The sequence below is a fragment of the Lagopus muta genome, chromosome 6 (assembly GCF_023343835.1).
Source record: "Lagopus muta isolate bLagMut1 chromosome 6, bLagMut1 primary, whole genome shotgun sequence".
Classification (NCBI taxonomy): Eukaryota; Metazoa; Chordata; class Aves; order Galliformes; family Phasianidae; genus Lagopus; species Lagopus muta.
In genome coordinates this window covers 37,895,054-37,921,847 of record NC_064438.1, presented here as the reverse complement: position 1 = coordinate 37,921,847, position 26,794 = coordinate 37,895,054, and the positions used below count along the sequence as shown (strand labels likewise).

General features: G+C 38.4%; 1 protein-coding gene across 1 annotated transcript in view; it reads right to left on the bottom strand.

The window, feature by feature from the left end:
• Window positions 1-10,995: 10,995 nt before the first annotated feature.
• The window catches only part of YLPM1 (YLP motif containing 1), a 35,185-nt gene continuing 19,386 nt past the window's right edge, over window positions 10,996-26,794 (bottom strand). Inside the window, exons 9-21 of the mRNA XM_048947681.1 lie at window positions 26,436-26,610; window positions 26,145-26,290; window positions 25,636-25,823; window positions 24,927-24,989; window positions 24,456-24,575; window positions 23,897-24,073; window positions 23,583-23,666; window positions 23,244-23,327; window positions 22,469-22,555; window positions 19,493-19,544; window positions 14,271-14,401; window positions 11,759-11,938; window positions 10,996-11,399 (exon numbers count right to left, since the gene is read on the bottom strand). Of these exons, the coding sequence (XP_048803638.1) occupies window positions 11,792-11,938; window positions 14,271-14,401; window positions 19,493-19,544; window positions 22,469-22,555; window positions 23,244-23,327; window positions 23,583-23,666; window positions 23,897-24,073; window positions 24,456-24,575; window positions 24,927-24,989; window positions 25,636-25,823; window positions 26,145-26,290; window positions 26,436-26,610 (1,454 nt within the window). The 3' untranslated portion in view covers window positions 10,996-11,399; window positions 11,759-11,791. The remainder of the gene's footprint in view (window positions 11,400-11,758; window positions 11,939-14,270; window positions 14,402-19,492; window positions 19,545-22,468; window positions 22,556-23,243; window positions 23,328-23,582; window positions 23,667-23,896; window positions 24,074-24,455; window positions 24,576-24,926; window positions 24,990-25,635; window positions 25,824-26,144; window positions 26,291-26,435; window positions 26,611-26,794) is intronic.

Genomic DNA, 26,794 nt, shown 5'->3' with positions numbered 1-26,794 from the left:
CAGTAAATCCAACTGGCACAAGCCAAACGTGGCAGCCCCCTGCTGGTGTTTATTGCTCAGGCTTTTGTGGCTTCCGTGCTTGTTCGATTGGATTAACGAGGATCAGGCTTCAAAGCGCCAGCCTGTAATGAACAGGGTCAATCTTTTTTAATCTTACCAAACGAGAAGCTAAAGGCAGTGGTGAAGTGGAAGGCTTGAAGAGTATGAAATATACATGACTGAGGAAAAAAAAAAAGGAAACTTGAAGAAAAGTATTTTACTGAATTACTCAATGCATGTCATATGCCATTCATAGCTTTATGCAAAGTACAGATATCATTAAAAATACTTTGTATGACTTTACAAAACTGGCTAAGTTAGATCTATGACAACATAAATGCATCTGCACATACCTATATCCCTCTCTTTCTGTAAAACCAGCCCTCACCAGCCTCAGAGGGAAGGCAGCACACCCCACAGCCTAAGACACCTTTCTCCCTTTCTAGCCACCCAGTCTGTAAATAAGAAAAAGGGAAGAAATGAGGACCACCTTTGGAAAACAAGGTTTGAAGACAAGGTGAGCTCGTGGTCAGGGGAGACATGAGGCCAGCCCCACGTGTCCACACATCCACTAGCATCCCCATGGCTGGCAGTGCAATCTGTGTTCAAATTAAAATTCCAAAGGCTCTTTTTAATCAAATAAAATCTTTAGGAACAGTAGCTACAATCACAAAGAGATGATGCTTTAGAAACTGTAATTTTAAAGCCACAGCACCCTCTTCTTGTGAGCAACCACTGCAAGTACTGAAACGTTCATGTTGAGAAGTGTCATGGGCTACAGTTGTTGCCTCAGCAGCACAGCTGATCTTCTCAGCTTTGGCAGCCCACGGCCTCAGAGAGACTCTTCAGTGTGTTGTGATTCTTTTGTTGAAGGCTGGGCCCTAGCACAGCACTGTGAAGCTCGCTCTGAGCTCTGGGTACTTTTCACTTGTGCACCTCGAACTTTGGGTAGAAGGCAGGTGCCCCAGAAGAACCACTAGAAAGTGCCCTTTGTACACCTGGGGCTGGCCAACAACAGAGCCACTTGAATGGCACAAACTGCTGCTGAAACTGAGAGCAGACAGCTCTGATGTGAGCAGGACCTAGCACTGGGCAGCTGGAAACACCATATTGGCGAGTAGCTGTCCAAGGCTCTTGCCTTTCTGAGCCACAGTGGGGATGTTTGATTGGTGATGAACGTTCTGTTTCAGGAACATCATGGCGTTTTCATTATTAATTGAAAGTAAAGGAGTGACAGCAGTGTACTCACCCCCAGGGCAGCACTTAACTGGAGATCTGTGTTATATGTGCGAGCACCTTCTGTCCTGCAATGTAATTAGGATTCTGGCAGCAGTGCTTTCTGTGCTTGAATTAGGATCCCAATTGGGAAACCAAATCCTTGAAGATGGTGGGTTTACTTAGGAAGATGCTGCATTTCAAGTTCTGGAAGGAATCACCTCACTCCAGAGGTAATTCTCTCTGAAGAAGTATTTCTAAGCAGCTACAAGGAAGACTATCAAGAATCACAGGCCAACACAGATGTGGGACTATCCCAAACACAATTCTCAAGAGCTGTTTCTCAACAAATGTTGAACATGAAGGCCTCAGTCAGCAGCCTGCCTGTTACCATCGTGAGGTCTTCTTTCTCCAGAACAACTGCATGCCCTGCTGCATCAGTCACAGTCACCCACCAGGCTCAAGAGCTGTCCATCTGAGCCCTCTGCAGTTGTGGTTGCCTGGAAGCCAATGGCAGCAGCAGTCTTCACAGAGCAGCTCCTCTCTTTGCAAACGATGCTGGAGCCAGCGTGGAAAGCGTTCTGTGTGAGCACGGCACCAACATCCTCTGAGAACAGCATGTAATGTCCCAGAAGCGTGTTTTGAGTATTCACTGGCCCTTACACAGTCCCCATGACACGCTGGGTTTTGATAGTTGAGCAGTTTGCAAAACTCAGTTCACATTTCTCAGATCTTTTCTCAGTAAGTCTTCTGGTGCCGGCTCAATTGCCTCTACTCAGCACATTACTGAGTGGTCATGTCTTTGGAAGCATTAAGTGGCTTCTTCCACTGCAAAAAGACCACAGAGTTAAGAGCCCCACACACAAAACAACGCACATTGAAGGTTAAAGCTGAGAAAGGATTTTTGGACATAAAAAAATAGCATCAGTTAAGAGAGCTGGGGAGAGGAAGGTGGGGAAGATACATAAATGTAAGTGCTGTAGAAGTAACTCTGATATCATATAGGTGTAAAACAAATCCAAAGTAATGGAGTTGCGACAAGGCAAATATGGTATTACTAAAAATCAGGTCCCACATACAGAAGACCTGCATACAAAAGTCCTAAATCCTGGTACAAATAAAGGAGCACTGAGAGTAACAGGGAGAAAGGTTTTGTGCAGAAATCTCTTCAAAATCTGTTTTCCCTATGAAGGATTTAAACAGGACTGTAGCGTTGTAGTGTGTAGTGACTGTAGTGATTGTAGTGTGTCCCCTGCCACAACAATGCAATTCTGTGCCTCTAAGACGTAGCGCACAAATAAACAGTACCAAACATTGCGACCACAGCACAGCTTCACATATGCAGTACGATGCAGTACGCCCCAGCCAACTGCTACGCTTCCCTCCAGTGTCACCAGAAGTAGCATTTTTAACACTATTTTCAAAATCTTTGTCTTTTTTCACACAGACAGAAAGAAACAACAATCTGACACAGAATGCTGAATTCCAGCTCTTAATTTTTCATGTTTTGCTGCTCTTCTGTAATTTCCAGAATTCCCTACAACACTGGCTGCTCTTTGTTTTGCTGTTATCTCACACCAACTTTGCCAGAGAAGATGCTGACTTTGTGCCTATTTGTACAATATTTTAATAACTTTAACTACTTCAAACTCCATGCAGTTTTAGCAATAGAGGCTTTCTTTCTTCACAAGTAGTGTATCAAAAGAAGGGAACGATGAAACAAGCACTATTTAAAAAGAAGAAAGCAACCTACGTATTGGAAAAAGCCAGCAAAGTTTCCACAAAACAGAGTCCATTTGTACATTCAGTTGTCTTGAACTCTATTCTCTCCAGGTCTGTAGGAATGCCACAAAGAACATGGGATGGGTCAAACGCAGCAGACAAACTTGAAAAACAACAGTGGAAAGGTGATGGAGGCCCAGCCCTGCTGCACTGGATTAATCCAGCTGGAAAACTGAACGTAAAGACAACTGGTTTCAGCATCACACTTTTATTTAAGTTTTGTATGACATACAGATGAGCTGGATCATACACTTGATCATGACTCATAGAAAAATGCAGAATATATAGAAAATAATGATAACCAACCTAACTGGACATAAGGAGAGAGGCACATCGCTTGTCTCTCCCGAACATCTACATTCACTAGTGCCTTTAGCTGTTGAGAAGAGACTTCCTTCACCTTGATGCACATGGACAAAGACAAACTAAGATAGAAGAAATCCCAAAATAGTCCATAGAAGGAAAATAAATGCTGCAAGAGATAAATGACACATCTTAGAAAAAATAAAACTCTTAAACTGGAGGAATTCACGTACTAAAGCCTCAATCCAAAGGATTCATCTAAATAAGAGACTGATTCAGAACTAACTGCATAAAGAACATTTTCCAAGGGAACGGCCCTTATAACCAAGCTGTCTGTGGCTGAAACACCTCAATGAAGCACTCCTGCACAGGTGCAGTCACTGCATCATCAATCCTGGACTAAACATCAACTGTGCAGATTTACAAATAACGTCTATTTTGGAAATGCTGTCTGATTAGGCATGGTGCACAGCTGCCCATGGAAACAACACAGCACATGTACTTGTTTACAGAATTTATCACCAAAAAAAGATACAGAGAAAAAATGTCTGAATAAAGAGAACTTCTGCAATACTCTGAGAGGAAGGACAGTCTCTTGGAAACCACGCAAGCATAACAGACACTACCAAAGAACTTCTCACCAGAACTCAGACCGCGCCTGGATGCTACTGGATCAGAAATGCAGTGGGTGGAGCAATTGAATTCCATCTTAAAAGCCACAAGACTAGGATTTATCTGCAGAACCATATAAACCACCAAAGAACACAATTTGTCGGTGTGGCATAGGCAGTGTTTTCAGATCTAGCAAAACACAAATCTTGCCAGTTGACTTCTGGATACTCCTTCAAAGCAGCACATTATAAAACCAGCTTAGACATGAAAGAGTGCAAATCCACATCGTTGAGATGACCTTCTACAGCCCAGTACCAGACACAACTGACAGAGGTGGGCTGGAGAAACAATCATCATTGAGGGTCACAGGCTTCATCAATTCCCCCAAACGAACCACGGCCAGTCACTTCTGGCTTTACTGAGGCAAGCCTAGCTTTTTAACCAGATCTTTGGTTTATTTTGAAGTAGGAGATAGTTGCACAGTGCCAACACACTGCTCCCAGCACAGCATACTCACCGTGACTCACCCCTACGGATTTGTCAACAAACTGATTAAAGGGCCTCTGAACCATCTTCTCAAACGGCATCTGAAGCACACATGTGGAAACGAGGCAGCAGCAGACAGCCTTGTAAGACTGAGGAAGCTTATACCCAAGTTTCTTTAGGGCCATCCCTTCAGCTTTATAGCAGATCGTTGCTGCCTGCTAGGAGAAGGGAAGGGAGATACAAACCTTTGTATTCCTACAAGAGGAATAAGGAGATTGTAAACCCCTTGGAAAAGGGTATTCACATTCCTCAGCAATGAAGTGCCTACTGCAAAATGTGCACTACATACATTGTGTGTGTTGTGCATTTCAATCAAAGTTGCCCATGTCAGCGTTTCAAGTATCTCCCTGAGGCAGATCTTTGTCTCAAGCTCAATCTCTCACTCATGTGAAGTTCTGTGCTTAGATAAACGGGAACAAGCAGGGCTCTTCTTCACCAGCTCCACAGAAATAGCTTGTTCTTGTCCACACGTGAGTGTCCTAGGGTGATGCTTCTAAAAAGTAATGTTTTTATGCTTACAGGTGATAAAATGCCCTTCTAGCCTCAGCAGAAAATGCAGTTAATTCATGTGCTGCTTTTGTGTGGAGTAACTGCAGGTGAGTATTGGTCTTCCAGCCTTTGCAAAGGAAGTTGTCTCAAACATAAAATAAGAACATAACATTTTGTTCATTATCGTTAATATTTTATCTTGAAATTGGGTCAGAAGTGACACTTCTATGCTATAGTTTGGATATTCATCCTTTTTTTTCCCCTTCATTCCAAGATTTTTTTTTCTTTGTTCCAAGAGGAAAGAAGTGAAAGATTCAGTTAGAAATCTTGAAAGATTTCAAAACAAAATTATTTATTGCTACAATATACTTAGGCTCCACAAACCAAAATGCAGCTACTAGCAAGTTAAATCCCCATTTTCCTTACATATCAGGAGTTGCCAAGTGTTTTGTCAGAACATAAAAAGATAATTTCATTTCAACACCTCTCATTTAGGTAGAATGAAGACTTGTTCCATATTTATGCAGCTTTAATGTGCAATGTTTAACCACTGAGTTTTTTTCCATGGCAAAGTGGTAGATTTTTTTACAAAGCAGAAGTTAATAGTTTAAGATTGTAGTGGGCAATATGAAACCACAAAAATGATGGCGGAAATCATTTCAGACTTACGTTTTCTCTTCAATTAAATGCTAACATGAAAACAAAGTTTTAGTGCCATCTGGCTGTCATTACCCGAAAGCTTCGATTTCTGTGAGATTCAAACAGAAGAGCACAATGATATCTATCAGATGAGTTAATTTGTCCACATCTTCTTCAAATAAAAGGATTTGGCGACTTCAGTTCGAAGGAAATAGAAAAGCAAACACCTCAAAGAACACCAGAAATCCGATCACTTGTACAGGAGTTCTCAGCATTCACAATGAATGATAAATCGAAACGGTGTAGACGCCCACCATTAAGGCCATGTTTTCTGTGCTTTGAACAGCAAGATCGTATGTTCAGAAGAAAAAAGCAATATAGTATATAGTGTATTCAGAACAGAAAACTGCTCGTGCTGTTTATGTGACATGAAAACTGAATAAAAAGATAATTTTTAGATGCTGCTTTGGATACCTTGCCTTCCACATAGCGCATAGTCACTGCCTGTGTTACCTACCTGTTAAAACACTTCCCCCCAAGAAACACTGCACTTGCAATTTCCCTCTAAACAAGGCAACGATCTCAAGAACTGGTAAACTGTTAACAACTGAAGGGGTCTCCATATATTCCCGAGATGATTAAGTGTTCAAACAGAGCAACTTCAGGCATGAATACGGGGCTTTACACTGGATAGTTCGCATGCCATCCAAATAAAGCGTGTCAGAAACTTCCTGCTTAAAGCTGAATATCCATTTATATGTACTTATCCCAACCAGCTGAGGAAACAAACATACCCCCTGTGCGCAAATACAAGGGAAGCAATATGGAGAAAGACTTGAATGATTCAAACTCTAAAATACAAACCGCAGAGAAAGGTCTAGAGATTCCATGCGAGTCTTTCACGAGTTAGAAAAATACAAGGAAAAAAAAAAGCATTCCATCCAGACAGCTTTAAGGATTTTCATTTTAAATTCTAAATCCTCAAATTCAGATTGATCGGAGACCTCTGACTAGAAATCTAACACAAAATGGAAAACATCAACTACTTCAAAACACTTTTAGTTACCTCTCAATTTCCAGAAATTCTCTGTACTTTGTGTGTGTGTGGCAACAGTACTACTTATGCTTATCTCATTAAGCAAAACCATGAGCAGGAAAGTGTATTCTCTTCCCAAACAACATCAAGCAGCTAAAAAGTGATAATCCACCTCAAATACTGTCATTAGCAATTCTCCAGCCTACATACATTGTGAAGGTCTAAGGCTCCAGGCTGCAGATCCAATAACAAATAAATTTAGAAGCGGTAGAAAGATTTCACAGTCACTAGAAAAATCCAGCAGCAAGAGTGAAACCAAAGAATTTCACTGTGAAAAAGAAAGAGATTGATCTTGAGCATGTATCAGAAAAGTTATGTGTAAAAGTTGCATGAAGGATGATTTTGACTCTTATTTGTAGCAACGTATGAGCAAAAGAGAAATCCACTTTGAGACAAAGGAATGTATCTACTTTGACCTGATCTACTTTGAATCAAATTTTATGAGTAATGAAGATTGACTTGCAGGCTCAAAATAAAGAGAATTGCGCCATTCATGTTTTACATTCTAAGGAATTTCTCTCTCTTCTCATTTCTACTACAAGACAACCAACTTAAATCAGTGTTTCATGGCACTTTAAGAACTTTCTTGTCATCCACTTACAATTCATGCTGCAGACCTGCTGATCTCAATTTAAATGGCCACCTGTGTTCCTCAAACGCTTTGTGTCAGAGTATGCAGGTTGTATTGGTGCAGTTTGACCCCAAACTGCCCACGAAAGTACAGACTGCCCAAGTGAAGTACAGAAACTTTGTTTCCCAAAAGTAATCTGGGGAACAATAAATAATGAAGAGAGGCATAATAAAAAGAACAGCACACCACCAGTGTTTGACTTCTTGGGGATGCAGACCAGGTGCATTTGCCACACAACAAGACTCTCAGTACGGCTTCTCCTTTCCAGTGAACATACACTGTGTTACAACAAGAGAGACACTGAGTTTCAGACCAGTTGATTCAGTAAGCTAGGTGACAGAATTATTAGGAATTTCAAAGCAAAAAGTTCCATTTGTGTTCATCTCAGACCAACCATTTTTTCATGTCCTGACGTTTGTTCAATATTGTGTTTCCATAATTTCATGGCAGCAATATTAATAAAATTGCACAATCTGCTATGGGAAATTGAGTCCAAAGGGCATGTAACAATTTGTGATAGCCACAATAAATAAATGGATTTATACTGGCAAATAATGCTTTTCTTATGCTAACAATGAAGTTGCTTAGGGGCAACATGCTGTCCTGCAGGCCGAATTATTTCATTCCCTTGAAAAGGAATCCCAGAGAGTTCCAGAGATGTTCTCAAATTGGAAAGAAAAAAAAAAAAAACAAACAGATTTCAGCTTGAGGTCTTGTTCTTCTAATTTCAAAGCACACTAACCAAGGAGACCATTCTTCTGCTGGAAGTATCCTTTCCAGTGTAAATTACAAATCGTTATTCTTCATCACAGTTAATCTTCATAACCAAAAGGAAGATAGTTAAGGCAATACCTTAAATAACAGACTTCAGCAACAAACAGATAGACTATGCTTGTAGACAAACATTTTTTTTACAAACAGACAGGAAAGAAAAGCAGAGATCCAACTTGTACCAAATGCCAGCTCTTCCCTCGTAAAGATAGGAATTAATAATGCAAGGTGGGTTGTCTACGTTGATGCAAACATTTAAGAGACAACTGTGAAATTTCCAAAAGTGATGCAGTAGTATATGGTGGATTTTTACTCTTGCATATCATAGTCTGGCCAACATGCTTAATGAGTAAAACACACAAGATGGCTAAAGATGACAACTAAGCTCTATCAATATACTCACATCATGACTTAGGTTGCAAGTTCCCTTGCAAAAAGCCCATATATCCCTTCCACGAGGTAGGTAGTTCCAATATTCTTAAGAAAGCAGATAATCTTGAGAAAAACCTGAAGTGCCATAAGAAATTGTAAATCCCAGAAAACACTCTTGAAACAGTCAACTTGGCTTAAGAGGTAGAAGCTCAATTCTGCAGTTTCTACCAGTGACTTTGTGCAAGGTTGTCTTTTTAGATGTGCCGTGCTAGACAGAAACAGTCCAATTTGAAGTTAACACAATTGCATGCATAGTCAAAGATGGATCATTATTTTCAAGCACTAGATGCAAATTTTCCTATGTAGGCAACAATGAAAGTAGGCATTTTTTTCTGGTCAGTGCAGTGAGAGATTCTAATTCCAGTATCAGAGAGCAGATGAAAAACAACTAAATCACCATCAAGCCTTCCTGGATTCTATAGCAAAGGTTTTTCCAGACAAAAGAGAAAGCACTGATCATAAGCTCTGACAACTGTAAACCTAGTTGGACATTCCCATGTTTTTCTCAGTTCTGCCAGCAGCAAAGAAATGTCTCATTTTTGTTTAATTTCTTCCCTCAGCAAAGAACCAGAGTACGTGGAATGTTACAGGGTGCAATTGTGGCAAAACGTTATTTTCTTTGAGAGCCGCTTTGCATAAAGCAGGTAAAAAACTGACCTGCTCTACATTCAAACCAAATGCAACAGATGGCAAAGATCACTTCATGAGTTCTGTGTGGCATGGCAATGGAAAATGCAGAACTTCAGGGAGCCAGGAAAAACAATGGCAACAGTTCCCAAGCTTTTTTCATTGAAGAAACTCTGACCTAAATTTCTTATCAGAATAAAGCATAACTTTAATGTGCAACTTCTCTTTAATTGCGGTCACCACAGAAATAAAATCAGCACGATCCCTTTGAGTGTTATCAGATGAAATGCTTTTCAAAATTATTGCAAGTAGTAAATATTTTTAACTAAATATTATTTAGCTTGGAAGGAAACTGTTAGAAAGGACCTGGTTTGGGTTTACCCCCAGAAATACAGAGAAAACAGTAATCAAAGTCAAGAACAAAACATCAAATCATAACAGTGGAGTGTTACAAGAACTCTAGTTTTTCTACAGAGTACTTACATAGATTGAAAACCATTTGACGTGCACTTGAGAGAGAAGCTTCCCTGAGGTGAAACGTGCCGGATTTTCACAGTAATACACAGTCTACTATCTTTTGTTAATATAGGTTTTCCCTTGTCAACAATCTCCATCAGAATTCAAAGAACAATTGACAATATTTAATAAGGGAGTATATATGCTACATCATAGTGTACATATAGAAGAGCAGCACAGTCTTCACATTCCGTTTTTGTATTCAGGAAGCTTGATGTTCTTGCATTAAAAACATTCAGGGCATAACACAAGTTCATATACTCATGCACTCTTTTCCAAAGAGGTTTCGATCATACAACGCAGAAAAAGTTGATAAATGCCCAATAAACTAAATCATTAGAATGGCAAACAGAATCACCCTTAAGCATCACTTGCTCTTAATGGCATAAACTACTGCCACAGCAGAAACAGCTGATTTCCCAGTATGGTTGCTCAGCGGAGCAACAAAGAGGAGCAAAGAAGGAAATTCTGGACTCTGTTTGCATCCCTCAAAAAGACTAGGAGAAAGATTTCAATTCACCACTAGAAAAACAGTTATTTTCAGATTTAAACACCTTGACTGGTTATGATGTTGTTAACACGAGGTATGTCCTTCAAAACTTGACTGGACAAAACAAAGTTTTCACCAGCAAACCTGTAATACCGTGCAGAAGTGGTACGTCGCCAGCTATGAAGATTTTATCAGTTTTAGTACTGTGGAGTATTATTTTTTCTTTTTCAGCAAGTTAAACATTTATTAAGAGGATAGAGGGTTATAATATTTGGCCTTTGTTGCTTCTTTTAAAGAAATTCCTCTATAAGACAGTAGACTTATGAATGGAATGAAAAAACCCGGTAAGGAACAGCATTCACTAACAGGTACAGCAAGACCCGAATACATTTTCTAGGCTGCTCTCCACAAAAATCTGTAGTACCTGTTCTCAAGTTCAGCATGAAATAAATGTTCTTCATACATTACTACTTTGAGTATTTCAGAGCCATTGGAAACGATTTATACTCATGTAGTAATGGAAATTTGACATAGCAGACAAACTAGGATCCAGAAAATGATCATCTCCACTCTCCATGGAGAAAGAGTGTGGTGTAATTTCTGAAGGCCAGCAAAAGTTGAGGCCTTACTAGAGCTGTCTATGAGATGAAGAGCGGGTGATCAACCTAGAAGACAGGACACATTCCAGAATACGAGCACAGCACCTCTTCCAGGTACGGACAGTTCTGAGTACTGTCAACACGTGAAGACACAGACCACATTAAAAGGTGAAACAAAATCCATGCTATACGGTCCATCAAGAACACAGAGTTTATAGTGAAATTTATTGTTCTGCTTCCTAATACAATAAGCTACAAGGTACATACAGTATAAAACGAGAACAGCAACAAAGCAAAGGTGATAAAACATTGTGACAGTACAGTGGAGGTAACATCCGTCTAATCCTTCCACTTTATCCCACTAACAGCAGCTAAAACTACTGGCCCTCTCCCTCCCCTCCCCTCCAAAAAATATTAAAAAGTAAACTGTTTCTCTCATTTAGGAGCAGTGGGATATACATATATTTTTTTTTTGAGGGCATTGGGTATATGCCAACATCTCAAAAAATTGCTGAAACTAAAACAACAAATGAAAACAGTGAAGGTGGGAGTGACATGACCCATGCAAGATGCTCATGACACCTTGGTTCACATCTCCTCAGAGCAAGTGGCCTGTAAAGAAAGGAAAAGTTTGTTACATCAAGTAAAACAGCAACTAAAATGGACAGGTAAGATATAGCAAGCAAAATCTGAACTAGGTAGGACTGGACACACAGCTGAAGTATTCTTACAGTGTTGCAACTATTCCTGTTAGCAGGTTTTGGTTACTGAGAGCTGACAATCTTTCTCCTTTAAATTGTAGATGGTGTACAGGGGAACGTACACTGAAAGTGCACAGCTGACACCACTATATCGAATAATCTTGTCTGGAAGAACTCTAACAGTGGCATGATCTGCAACCTCAACAGTTTAAAAACAAACCAACCAATACACATCAAGGCCATAAACATGCAAGATGACCAAATACATACCTTAAAGGCACAAAATTCCACTTAACCACTTTTTCATATATACTTGGTGCGGTTGAGGGCTCTTTCTGCAAGATGACCACTTTCATCTGTTATCTTCTCCCAGTCTGTTTGTCCAACAACAAAACCAATGGCCCTTTTCCTGTCTGCATCTTTCTTTTCTTCTAGGTCTGCCCACCGCACCTATGGAGAACATACTGTCAGTAGGATGCTCCCTTTAAGAATTTCTGAGACACATCCCAGCTTCCTTCCCATTGCAGATGAGTACAAGAATTTGAATGTTCACTTAGTTTAACACCAACAGGTGCCTATTAGTTTTCTGACGAGTAAAGACAGAAGCTGCACTGGTTGCACTATTTTTAACTGAATATCCCAAATGCATCATGAAGTAGAAAAAAGGTATGGATGATTAGCATTTCCCATTTCAGTGCTGTAATTCAGAGAGCTGAAAATTCACTACAACTATTTTTCTATTCAGCACAACACTTTCTTCAGGAAGAATCAAAGATCAATTTAGTGTCCCTGTTTCTGTACAACCTCTCTTTTCATTGCACAATGGAAACATTAAGAAGGCTGCAAACTACAGGAAGACAGCGTAAAGAGCAACTCAGTAATGAATGACTGAATGAGAGACCGTTTTCTTCTCTATTTTCTGTGGTAGTTTTTTATGCATGTCTTTACACTAAAAAACTTCTTCATACATTTTGTTGTCTCTCATCTTTACAGCTGCACCTGTTGCCTCTGTGGCTCTTCACAGTCATGCAGATCACCTGCACTGGTCCTGTTCAAATACAGTCATTCCCACACTCGCAGAACCGGATAACTGATAAAGGGGAGCACAGCAGTAGGGATGGAGGAAGGAGATGATGAATGGTTGTAGTTCAGACACTCAACAGCAACACGCAATTGCAGGATGAGAAAAACAGCAGCTGAGGGATGCCTCCCTGACATCCTCAACACCCTCATTTGGACTGGTCTGTTACTTCAGGACATACTCTTAACACCCTTCTGCCAGCACCCCTCTATTCAACATCTACCTGAATTTCCACAGATATTCATACTGACAAGCAACGTTTGCTTTATACAACCATGACTTCTCCTCTGCAAATGTCTTAGTAACTCCATTTCTCTCACATACACTGTGAAGTATTACCTATGTTTTCTAGTTGACCTTACAAAACAAAACAGCAAACTCAAACATGAATATTTAGCTCAAATTACTTTTAGTAGTAAAAGCAAATGAACTGCATTTCTGATCAGCTCATTCACTAAATAATTCGACTGTGTCCTGTACAAGATACACAATTCTTTGTCAGTTTTAATATAAAACTAGCTGTAACAGATATTTCTAAGAGTTTTGAATACATACATCCTTCTTTCTCCCTCCCTTCCTTTCTTTACATTTTTCTTAAAGTTAACATAATAAGCTTGACACACTCTTAGCCTCATGTTTTGTTTTATGTAGGTTACTACTATGTATGCTTACAGTGGATAGAGACGAAAATCCAGGCAGTTGAGCGTATGTTTGAACATAATGTTTGCAGCAGAAATGGTGAGTTGGAAAGCATATGTGATTCTGTGATCTGTAACTGGCAGTAGATGTGCTTCTTCACATATAGTATTGTTTGTATGGATACAAATGACACAATCCTTTTGCTTTTAAGCAAAAATTCATGGGACACAGAAAAGCAATCACAAACTTGCAAAGATTAGTTTACAGTTATTGACATTGGCTATGCTTTGAATACAAGTTTGTATATTCATTTTTCCACCCATGTAATGGTAGCTGTGGCAATAAATCTAAGATTTAAGAATACAAGACAATACTAATGTGCTACCCACACAAAATGGTAAGTTTTAGCATGTTGTAACCAGTCAGACTTTAAGATGGAACTCTGGAAGTAGAAGTTTTTCTTTCTGTTTTGGAAAACAAACAAACAGAAACCTCTTCCTATTACCTCTTTTGTCTTCCACCGTGTAAGGTGTATGCAGGAGGTAATTCCTACAAGACCTAACCAATATAACACCTACAATAGTTGGCATTTTTTCCTCAGCTGACCCTTTTTGAAAGTAAGAACAGTATACTGTTTCTACTTATTATAAAACCTATCAGAAAGGTAGCTTAGTAAAATAATCATAATCTTGTCTTAGAATGCATTGCATACCACAAAATCTCATCACAAAGCACGCTGCGTAAGAAAAGGACTCCAGAGGCTCCTCTGAAACAAAGACTATCTCCTTTCTCACTATGAACTGGGACATCCCTCAATACATCCCTCAATAGCCATGCCATGAATAGTTAACCTTCACTATCTACTCCTCCTCACTTCGTTACACAATCTGTAAAAAACACTACTCTCAAAAACATTCTCCTACAAAATTTAATAGAACATTAGAATGAAAAGTGAGTCAATAAAATTCCTATATCCATAGACACAGATTAACTTCACGCGAATTCTTTTTCACAGAGATTGTTCAATGGTCATCTACAGGAAGTTATTTGAAAATGTATTACCCTCTTCTTTCCAGGTTCAGAAGCACGTGTATCATAGTCATCTGGAAGCTGCAGATAATCTTCCATTCTGCTGGCAATTGCTTCCCAGTCACGTTTCCTTTTAGTGCCAGTCCGCAAACCATCCAGCTTGTCTGAGAACAAACACAGAGCCTCAGAGTTAAAGGAGATTTTTTTTCTACTATTCACACAAAGAAAGACGAAGATGGAAATAGTTTCAAAAGAATGAGCAGCAGAACTTGTACATCCAGTTGTCTTGACAGGTAGAATGATGAGAGTTGAAATAAACTAGAAGACTCAGCACAATTTTCAAGTTTTATTGAACTTTCACATTTACTGCGTGGCAACAGCACTCAGTCTTATTATTTGCAGGAGGGGGAAAACTTGCTTTTTTGGGCATGTTCAGAGCATATAGAGTATGTCCTTACAGATACAACACAGCCACCCATCGCTCTTTAAGGAACTACAGATCCACTTGTTAGAACACAACACTAAAGCTGCAGCATCTTTCCCAGTCTTGTGTCAACCATGGCATACATGCAATATCAGGGAATAGGTGATAATCATATAACTTAATGCATCAAATACAAATTTTTGAAATAGCCTTTCTGCAGAACAAAAACTCCCCTTAAACCGTGACCTCCCTTTTATTTCTCCCAAAGGAAGAACAACCCCAAAACCCACAAAATGTCAGAATCTTTTGTTGCGTGGTCAGTCACAAATATCTGAGAAATATGATTATCCAACTGTCATCATTTTCTTCTCTTTCTTACTGAATCAATAAAGATATTAGGAAAAATGATTCTAAAATTTTGTTCCTCTTTGGATACTTATTTTCAGTGAAAAAACGACATCGTCTTGAAATTACACTGTAAAATGCTTTTAGAAAGGAGACAAAGAAATTACTCATTTCAAGATTATGAACAATAAGACGTGAAAACAAAATCTGGCTCCACAAGTCAAAGTAAATCGCAGTAGTACTTCTGTTGTTGTATGCTGCTGTTCTATAAACCAGCAACCAGTATATGAAGAAGAAATAACAAGCATGGTAGATGTATTCTGTGAACCATTTCCAGTGATATCAGTAACATTGCTCAAAGTCAGCGATGTAATTAAAGTTACCCACAAAAGGCCTCTGAAATAAATCAAATACACAGCAGTATATTTTCTGGAGAGCAGAAGATGATGTTCAAAAGTATGTATTTAAACAAGTTCAGAGATTAGGTTTTTTTTTTTTTTTTTTTTTTTTTTTACTTAATATAGGAGAGAGAAGGTGAGGCAATGGCGATGTAAACACACTAGTAAAGTTTCAATGCCATAAACTGGTGCAGTAATTTCTCCCTCATAGAACTCTGTCCCATTTCCCTACAACAGATACAGAACTTCTCAGAAAACATTTTAATCCCCCTCTGCAAAAAAGAAAACTCTGTGCAGAATATTTCTATTTGTTACATGATATCTTGTTACATGATTCACTTAAGATTCTTCTTTTACTCTAAGTTAAATCTGCCAAATTTGAAGCTCAATCTCCACAGACAGACGGTACTCCCTCTAGAAGACAAAAATCAATTTACACAACATTCCTGTTACTCAGCACATAACGTCTTGCACTACTCCTCAGTATTACTCTCAGACTGATCTGTGTAGAACATTCACAGAGTAAGGGTTTGCAGGAAAAAAAAAAAAAAAAAAAAAAAAAAAAAAGACATTCCAAGGGATAGCAAGAAACAGTGAGGAGCATTTAGGAATGTGAAGAACTGAGCGTCCAGGAGCTCTGTCCATGTTTATGCATAACTCACAATGTTTCTAGAAGACAACACGCTCTAATGCAAGTGTATCTCATTACCACTGTGGAACAGTTAGCTCTCTCAAGTCCCTGTTGCACATAGACAACTTGAAAATACTGCCAAGGAATGTGTAACTCATTACCAGCTGTAATCAGAGTTCAAGAGACATTCAGAATATGACAACCCCCCCCATTCCTTTTCGTTACTGCTACATGGAATTTATTTTGTTATCTCCTTCCATGTTTGAAGTTGCACTGCCTTTCCAGAGAGATCTGTTCCCATCCATACCATCGTGGTTCATATGCAGCAGACACACTCCAGGGTGATATGAAATGCCTACCATAAAACATTGCAGAGCCTTTTTTTTTTTAAAAAAAAACAAAAAAAACAAAAAAAACCAAAACTTTCCTGAAAATGAGACAAGGTGTCATTTTGTAACAATGGTGCTTGTGAATATTTATGGTAGATGATTACTCAGTGTTAAGCTGTCAAACAAATTCTTGTACCGTTTGAATTTTAAAAACAGTGAAGCAGCAGCATTTTAAAATACCTAGAGAACTTAAAAACTCACCTTGAGAATTTCAATAATGAGGTTTCCAAAAGTAAATTACTCGGCTCCTTGAAAAGCTGAATTTATCAATTGAATAAATTTTTGCAATTCTTACATGAAAGCCACAGTGTTTCAAGAAGAATATTATTTGCATCCCAGAACAGATTTCACAATGGTATCAGAACTTCAGCTACAGCACAGCTCATTTCACCTTTCACAGAGGTTTGTCTACCTGACAGTTAAGCCACACGTCAAAACAGGATTGCACCGAACACTTACAGTCAGGTTTCAAAAATTCCATTTCTGTAAGGGTAAGACCCTGTGCGTAGTACATGCTAAAACTGAAGTAGTACTGACTAGATTTTAAAGTAAAAATGTGGTTGTGCAGTTATAACACATAGGGAAACAATACACCAGCACACAGTTAGAGGAATGCATCGTTCCTGCCAAAGTAAATGTAAATGAAAGCAAGAGCTTGTGGCCAAACACTGTGGAGACTGGCACAATCAGCACTGCAGCTAAAAGAACTCAATCTTTTCAGACCTTTTCTGAGGCTTATCATGACCAGTAAGATCTTGCTGTGTTCTCACGTAACAGTGTCCATTCAGAAAGAAAACCAAAAGGCAAAACAAGACTTGCAGTGTTGGTTTTGGATTCTGCACTACATGACTTGTGCAGACACATGCCTGCTGGGACTAAGGCAATACACCTAGCGGGCAGGCCAGCTCACAGAAATAACCCAACTCTGGAACGACAAATGCATACCACACTTGGTGTGCCCTTCAGGAAATAATTTTAATAGGTCATCCATTAGAATGGGCCTGCAAGTTAATGGAATCATACTTACTTGCAGACTGCGAGTGCTTATAGAGCGTACCCAGATCTAGAAGCTTTCTGAGCTTGCAGAGAGATTTCTCAAAAAACCCCAGCGTTCATTACACGGGAATGTCAGGCTTTTAAAAAAAGTGCCTTACCTCTAATCTATAGTTCTACATACTTGTAAATCTGGGAGTTACTTACAAAAGTAGAACTGCAAATACAGATTTATTAGAAGGACCTTTGCAGCGCCTGTATCTGTGACTTGTAGCCAGTTAAAGTTCAGTTTGTTAATTGAGCTCTGATTGTTCAAGGATTATTTCAACAATCTTGCAAGCAATTTATTTCAGAATATAACTAACGCTGCTGCTGCTCACTCCCAATTTTACATTTATGTTGAGACAGTAAAAAAATCCTCTTGCATTTAACATTACAAAGTTTTCCCATGGAAAGAAAGTCAATGCGGTTCTCTGCTGCTATCTATTAGCAGTATTTGACCATGAGTGAGGAAAGCTTTGGTCTGTAAATTTCTGCTGCAGTCACAGTCCCCATGTTAATAAAAATTAAATGTAAAACTGTTTTAGGACATCCTTTGGACTTCTATCATGCTAATTATGTGCATTAATTAGTGCACATTAGTTACGTGAGTTAAAGTTCACTGTATGCAGTATAAATCATCTGCTCCTACTATTCAGTGTTTGCAGGACAGTCTATGTCATTTAGAGCAACACAGCATATCAGAGTCTGGCATTCTTTAAAAGGAGGAGTAAAATAAAAACATTAGAAACTTAAGACATAATCTTAAGATATCAAAATAATTAGCTTTTAAACCAAGAATGCATAAAAAACTTTAATTCTGTCTTCAAGTGCTTTGCTGTTCGACATGCCAGAACCACTGATGCTCCTGTAGTTGTGCTGCAGGTGCCACAAAGCCCATACATACCACAAATACTTATATCACTTAAAAAAAAAAAAAAAGAGCACAGCAGCAAAAGAGATGGTGCAGTTAACAGCAAGAGCTGAAAGGCTGCTTTACATAGGCCAGAACTTCCAGTGCTAATTCTACTGTACAGTGGCGATTTTGGTTCCTGGGAAATAGCGACACACAGGGTTGTACCACACGTGCAAAAGTAGACATCAAAAATGTTAAGACATGCTGTATCCCATCCAGGTATTTGTTACTTCTTGCAGATGTGACAAAATTGTAGCTTTATGCAGATTTCACTGATAAAATCTTGACTTAGTAACATTATTGTTCATTGGAAAAAATAGAAAAAATACGCATGGCTGAAAACTCCTTCCCAAAGTTTACTATCACACCCTTGATGTTCTATCACACCCTTGATGCCTACATTTCAGCCCAAAGGTTGCTTTTGGTTTTGACAGAATTGCAGTGTTAGCACTTATGTATAATGCAGCCAGCAGTACTAATCCAAAGTGCAGTAAACATAGTGCCCTTGTACTCCTGTAAAGTCCATTCTGCATCCCTCCTAAGAACTCTATTACTCCCCCTGGAATTTGAAAAGCACAATGAACTTCTAAATTATTAGCACATAAATTTTTGAAAACATAATAGTACACATGGCATTTTTGTCCACACACGTCAGTTTTGGAAAGCAAGATGCAACTTCAATACAGTTTTACTTACTATGGACGTATCCATGAAAGTAAGAAATTGTTGATGACATTTAGGCTTGAGAAAAACATATGCAGTATGAACAAGAATGTAGTGTAATGTAAATTGAGTCTTTGCTTTTTGTAATATGGAGACGAATAAAGAATAGAAATACTGCTTGCTTTCAATTTTACAACAAAATACTTTCCTTGAACAGAAAAAGAACAATTAATGAGTATATAAAACAGTGATAGCTAAAAAGTCATAATTCCCTTGCCTCTGGCACCAGAGAAAATTTCCTTTCTTCTGTATAAAGGCTTTTACAGTTTCAGACACGTGTAGGAGACCCAATATATTTATTTATCTTTATTAGGGAGGCCCAGTAAAACTGAAAATCAAAGTTTTGCAAATATCATCAGATACCAACTATAAGAAACAGGAAAAAATAAATACCCACCTAGCTTTGCCTCAGAAGTGTCCATCTCCCATTTGCTTTTCGGAATGTAACCCTAAATCATACACAGAGAGAAGCTCGGAGGATTAGAGAGAGATACACATGCAAAACACTTTTGAACTGGAAACAGCATTACAATGGGAGCTTAAGGTATTTCTTTTTGTAAGACACAACTCTTGTTATCAGATGAAGGGAACAAGTTACTCAGTATTTCAGAACTTCTGCATCCACTTCCCTCTCAGCGATTTTAGCAGCCCTTGCACATCATTACAAGAATGCTGCTTCCAACATAGAACTCCAAACAAGTCTAACAGATAGCAAAGATGCTGTGTGCACTGTTACCAGATTATATAAACCCAAGTGGCAAAGTTCCAGCAACACAATTTATCAGGCATTAAGGATATTCAAGGCTTTACAAATACAAATGCAAAAGTTACCTTAGTCGCATACTTTTAAGAATATTTACTACACACAAGTTTCACTTTATCCTTTCAAATGAACATACTAAATTCTTCTATAAAAGCTCAGTCCACAACAAAACTACTTTTCTATTTTTAAAAAGTCAGCATCTGCTGAGTCTCTGAGATTTAACTATTATTTTTCATTTAAAAATATTTCAGTGATTCCTTCTGAACACTCTTTCCCTACAAATAACCAAGTGTTTTATATGTAACTACCCTTAGCCAGTTTATTTCTTGCAAATGAACATAATGAGATTAAATTTGGCAAAAAGTATTTATTTTAGGTATTTTCTTGTAATTTATTTTATACTCTTGGACAAATAAATTCTTATTAAGCAATATCTTATAACTGCTTTCAGCTGCTCATATTTGATATGAAACTATATATGTTTCTCTGCAATTCCATAAAAAGCCCACAGTAGCAAAACAGAACCCCTTCATTGTTTTCAGGGTTTTTAAGAGGGAAAAGAACCACTCTAGAAGATTTCAGCAAGAAAATAAACAATCCACAGAGCAGTTTTAATTTACTAACTTCTTCCCTGCTCTATTTATACGTTGTCTCCAGTGTGAACACACGCACATTAGTGAATGCTAGGAGTTATTAAATCAGAGTGCACCATCCCAGAGAGCTACACTGCTTTGGGTTACATTCAGCACTGCTTTTCCAAAATCCTTGGCAGATTTCTCTTCCATTGAGTATACCTCAGTGATTTGAGATCATCAGATTTCTGTATTTTAATGTTTGTTAATCGAGTCAGTAATTAATACAAACTAGTTTGTGCTGCAGTATTTCATTGTGACAGAAAACATTCAGGCATGTATGTATATTTCTACTTTTAAGTCAAGTTGTGCATTAAAAGTTTCTCAGAAAAGTTACAGCATAACTAGGAGCCTGCAATGCAACACGTGATACACTGGTGAGAACGCTAAGTTAAATGCATCAGTAAATCATACCATCAAGTGCAGAAAAGCAAGACTTGTCTGAATGCTTCAAACAACCCTAGAAGAATTGATAATAGCAACAAAAGAGTGACTTGGATGGTGTGAAATGCACTAACGTGTGCTGAATCTGTGTAGTATCCAAGTCCTCAGATAGGATAGAAGAAGATTAAGACCATACGGCAGATGGAGCTCCAGACCTCTCTTTTTCCACAGGATTAAGAGAAGTGCAGCAAAATGAACCCTTATTGACTGTTCTCAAGAAGGTGACAGATACCAAATATAATATGCTGTTCCTCCTTTCTGACTGACATACCTCTCTGAGATTAGCCAGGTGACTCAACAGTACAGATTACACACAGCAGATCATTCTTTGATATTTATCACCTCTCATGAATCTGAACAGAAGGCATACTTATATGTAGATTACTTTTAGTTATTAATAATTTGCATAATTTTCACCACCGTGGTTTCTCCTTGTCTCATAAAGAAAAGGCCTATTCTTATAATGTGCTACGCAACAGGACACTCCCCAAAGCCCATAAACACACGCATATTTATGTATACATTTCTCTCAAACGCTAAAGACAACTTTCTTTTCTAGACATAACTTGTTTCTGGAAAATGAGGAACTAGCAGCTATATTCTTGTAAACATGGATGCATCTTTAAAGACTTCTAACCACACCTTATGCAGTCTCATACTCTGTCAGAGAATAATTTAATCAAGAGAATGAATGAGTCATACTGCAAAAGTACAAAAAACAAAAACCAGATGCTCATTAAAATCCACTCTTCCTAAGTTTTGTCTTTCTTACTCTGGATTTCAAGTGTTTTCTAGACTGCCACTCCTGAGGAAACGTGTATCTTGATCAAGAAAATGGATTCTGTTCATCTCAGCTTTTGCTTATTTCCTTTTTACTGGAATTTAACTGCGTGGTTGTGGGAATTAGGATTTGACACTTTCAACTTCTTGAGCCCTGATCAGTTGTAGCTCCAACACACACCAAAAAGTTACACTTGGAAGCCTTCTAAATACATACTTCAAAGAGTCAGACCACAGGGCAATTCTCTAACCTTCATTCTTCCAAAAGATCTCATCCCTCAGCTTGGAAATACCTACTGACAAAGTCAGAGTGCTTTGGCACAGAAAGTACTCTTCATAACTGTTATCACATACTATGAAAGTTGAGATGAGTTCTTTAAACACGTGAAAAGAAATAAGCTAATTGAGCCCTCTGCCCATCCTTCCCATCTCTCCTCTTGGTGTGATACTTAGATAATCTGGAAGAGAGAGCTACAGTGTACTGACTTTATAAACAAACGCCTGCAAGAGGCATGTTGCCATGTTACTCTGATAATGCTGTTTGTAGCATACACTTAAAGATGATTTTAAAACTTCAGTTAGGAATAACAGGATTTAACATTGAAGTTCTCTTAGAAATGTTTAAGGAAGAAATGACTAGAAATGTGTGTATTAAGATGGCACTACTAAGAATGGCAGTGAGTTGGCATTTACAAGGCTCTCCCTCAGACATATTAACAGGCATTTTGTTAGATATGGCTGATGTGTCTCCTACCAGTTCACACTCTTCTTCCTCTGTTGTATCCTTTTTGGCTTCTTCTTTCTGGTCTTCAATATTTGCATCAAAGTCCTCCATCTCCACCTGTTACAAAGCACAAACACAAACTTAAAAGGATCTGCTTGGCTTCTAAGTCTTATCTTTTAAGCAGGGTAAGCTGAAGTTCAGATAGAAGAATAAAGATGTGATTAATATAGTAGTTTATTTCTAGAGCTCTTGATATGTCTCCCAAAAAAGGATGCAACAATACAGAAAAATAGCTTTTCGAAGATGTACATTATGACAAACTACGAATGGAAAGAAAAGGCAGCATATTTATGCATTAAGTATAATCTGCTAAATGATATTTATCTACCTCTCTGCACAGGTCTGGATTTCTCATAGCAGGGACCCAGAAAAGTTTGTTCATTCTTCACTTATTCACTTACTGGGTCAAAATAAGCTCTGATCCAGTAACCTGGAAATGTGCCAAGCTCTGAGAGAGCAAAAGTACTCTTTAGTTGGTCCTAACAGTTGCTAAAGAATGAAGTGGTTTTAACTCCTCCTCAAAGATTCATCAAGTCTGGGACCTAAAAAACACCTCACAAAGTAGCAGGTGCATTTGTGTTTACATATTTGTTAAGAATAACAGAATGCACTTGTCTGACAGCAATTCTGGCTTTCTATAGGGCCAAGTGCACAATCTGTTGTGATCCTATCTTTCTCTGCTTTATATTTTCAGAATAGTCACATCTCCATAACTTGTCATTTTAACAGGCAGAGATATTCTTACCTCCTCAATAGCAGCATCTTGCAACAAAGAACGAATGTCCAGGCGCATCATGTGCCGTGGTGCTGCCTCCCAGTGATCAGACATCTAAGAAGGAAAAACATAAAAATGAAGTACTTTCAAAAATGCAAGAAATTCAAAGGAAAAAAAAAAAAAATCACAAAAAGAGGAATCCATTTTTATGCCATTTCAGTCAATCCCGTGAAATAACTACCAGCTCCTCTTAGAAGAAAGCTGTAGGCATTACACAGACTGAAAGAAACCATGTTTTCCAACATCAGTGGAAGCAAAAAGGCAAGAAAACCTGCAATCAACCCTACAACTTCATGTGTATACAGTTACCCTGCTGATGTCCTTTAGCTTGCGTCCATGAATATTCCTCTTGGAACAGGTCTGGTTATCTGCACTCATTTCAGCCAAGTACACCTAGAAAGAGGAAGACAATATTAGATGCTGTATATTGATGCCATTAATCAATTTTCAGAGCTCTTTTTCTAACTGGTGATATAGGTCCTCTGTTGTACATTCTAAAAAAAGGAAATTTGTAATTGTAGACCACAGCAGTCTTCCTTAATGTGGGAAGGTCTTTGCATTCAAAAGTTCTGAAATACCAGCACACAAGTGATAGAAATTTCAAACAACTTCAAGACATTTACCTCAAAACCTTTGGTTTTTGCTGCGCTCCAAAACTGCTCAAAATGTCTCACTCTATCATTGATAGCATCAAGGATAATGAAGGGGAAGAAGCCATCATCCAATGTCTTTTTGAAAGTTTTAAACATGCTGGTACGGTAAGTCTCTTCCATATCAGCTTCATATTCGTATTCCATCACCTGGTTTAATGACAAAAGCATTTAATAATGAGGAAACTATTAAACCACTAATATTCAACTGCTGAATATCCTGACCGTGAAGTAAGAGGAAGCATGAGAAAGTCTTCTTCTAAGTCAGCTTTCACTCACCCATTCTGCCCTCAAGTTATATTAGGTATAGTTATACTAGTCACAGCAGGACTTGGGCACGATGATCCCTTCCACACGATGAAGTGCTCCTTTCAATGCAGGATATTTTATGATTCTATATTGACTTGTTTTTCAAAAAAAAGTCAGAGACCTCCACATTCTTTCAAAGCAACAGACAGAAATTCTGACTGCTACTGTGTTGTGCCACAATGTCTCACTTCTTTGTCAAAATAAACAAATCAGTTAAAAGTACCTTCTTTTTTACTTTTTTCCCTGTATCTGGGTCTCTCTCTTCCTTTTCTACTTCAGTGATGAAATAATCATCCAGGCTGAGCACCCTTGGTGCAGGTCCTCCACACTCTACTTCCTTATCCTAGGAAGAAAAGGAAACAGAAAACACACTCTAAGGTACCTACACAAATTTCATTGTTATGTAAGATCTTCAAAACGGTGTTGGCAAACCGCAATTCCCAGCTCTATATTCAAGATACAAAGAGAGCAGTATTCTTTACAGTTGCTAAATAGTGGACAAGATTCACATTCTACATGAAGACATAGAACATGAAATAACAACAGACTGGAATTCTAGATTCTGATCTTGTCTCTTTCCACCATGTTTGATTTCATTGTTTACCTTGGTATATTGTACAAAAAGATAGAAAAGAGCAAATAAAGCACATGAAAGAGATAAGCAGCATTACGCAGTGAGCACCTGTTTACATACCCTGATGAGTTTTGCTACATGTGTCTTTCCACTGCCAGGCAACCCTCTCATGATGATTACAATCTGAAACAAAGATTGTGTAAGACAAAGTAGGAGACTACATTTAACAATCTCATATTCCAAAAAATTCTTCTAGAAAATTATATGCCCTGGACTCACCGTTCTGCATATCACAAAGCAAAGCCAGTACCACGCTTCACTGCCAGGTTTTACAAGCAAGGTTATGATGCATGGAAGAAGTTCCACAGAAGTAATAATAAGATTATGCAATGTTAGCTTTCTCAGCTCACACTGCATAGGCTGCTATAAAACTGGTTACACTAAAATCAATTGAACAAATCCTGCAAACATGCTTTATAGGCTGGATCTTGTTCTGATTTTTTTTTTTTTTTTTAATTGGTGTACTGCCAACTCTGACTCTGGGTAAAGCCAAATCTTTCCTTTGATAAACCAAAAACCCAAGGGAAGATCTCAGAAGAATACAAAACATATTCATATTACTAACTAATAGGAATTACATATTAGTTCACTTAAGTGGTTCACATTTCCTCTTAGAGTTCTTAGGGCTATGCTACAACACTCTGGGTTGCAAAGAAACCAGCAAAATTTAGAATGCTTCCTCAAACATGGCCCTCTTCCCAACCTTCCACACTCATGAGCTTTTTGTCTGAATACAGACTTCACAGAAACAGTTGCAATGCATACGCACCCTCTCTGGCCTGCTGTCTCGTCCTGGTGGTTTCAAAATATCATCTACATTTTTAGATTCTGGCTTCCTTTCCACTCGTGGAGCAGGTGGTGGCTGACGGGGCATTGATGGAGCAGAAATAGGAATCCTTTCGTCGGGGTAATTTCTACGATCACCTTCAAATTCCAGTGATTGGACAGAAGAATTTTCTTAGTTAAGAAAAATTAAGAAGTTTTAATCGACTCTCATTGCTTTAGGATAAATTCACGGATGTTTCCCCACACCAATTCAAAGTTCTAATTTTGAAATTACTACTATCAAAGACATTTTTAACAGAAAATGTAACTACTTTCCTGATCTCATCTCTACCAAGGAACAAAATTTTCTTACATTACCCAAATAAGTTTTCATGAATTCTGTACTCTTAATGAAGAAATACTCCAAACCAATTGATCTTCTCCTGACTCCACCTCTATTAATCTCTATTTCTCGTAATATTTTAGCATGTCTTCAGGACTGAGAGACCATACCTCCAAACATGGACGGCCCATGATCATATGCTGGACGATCTGTCTTTCTTTCATATGGTGGTCTGTCAAATCCACCCCTCCTGGAGGAGGGATGGTCTTTCTTGTCACGGTAAGATGGAGTCCTTGAAGGCGCAGTAGGAACAACCCTGCCAAAAGAAAATTCTGTATTTTCCTAGAATTTCTAGTATGGACTCCAAAGAGAAATGAGCATGTACCACAGCAAAATGGACAGGCTGATACACAATATAGGTTGAATCACACTGATCTCAGTAATGTTCCAAAACTACATACCTATCATCTCGGGGATGACGCTCTTTTTCAAATCTCTCTCGGTCATAGTCCACAGAACCACGCTCTCTGTGTAATTCCCGCTCTCTCTTGAAATCCCTGTGATCCACATTTGAGTTGCCTTGACGCTCAAAATAGGGCTCACGGTCTCTTTCTCTATTATAACGACCAGGGTGCTCTGAAAAGAGAAACCCATGTAAATCCAAATTTCTAAAATATACCCCAAAATAATTATTTTTGAAGGATAAACAAAAAACAAAAGTACAGGAGAAGCATGTGGAAATACATGATGCCAGAGCTAAAATGAACTTACTCAGCCACTGAACCTCTTTTCCAAACCCTGAAAGACAACCAAATCAATA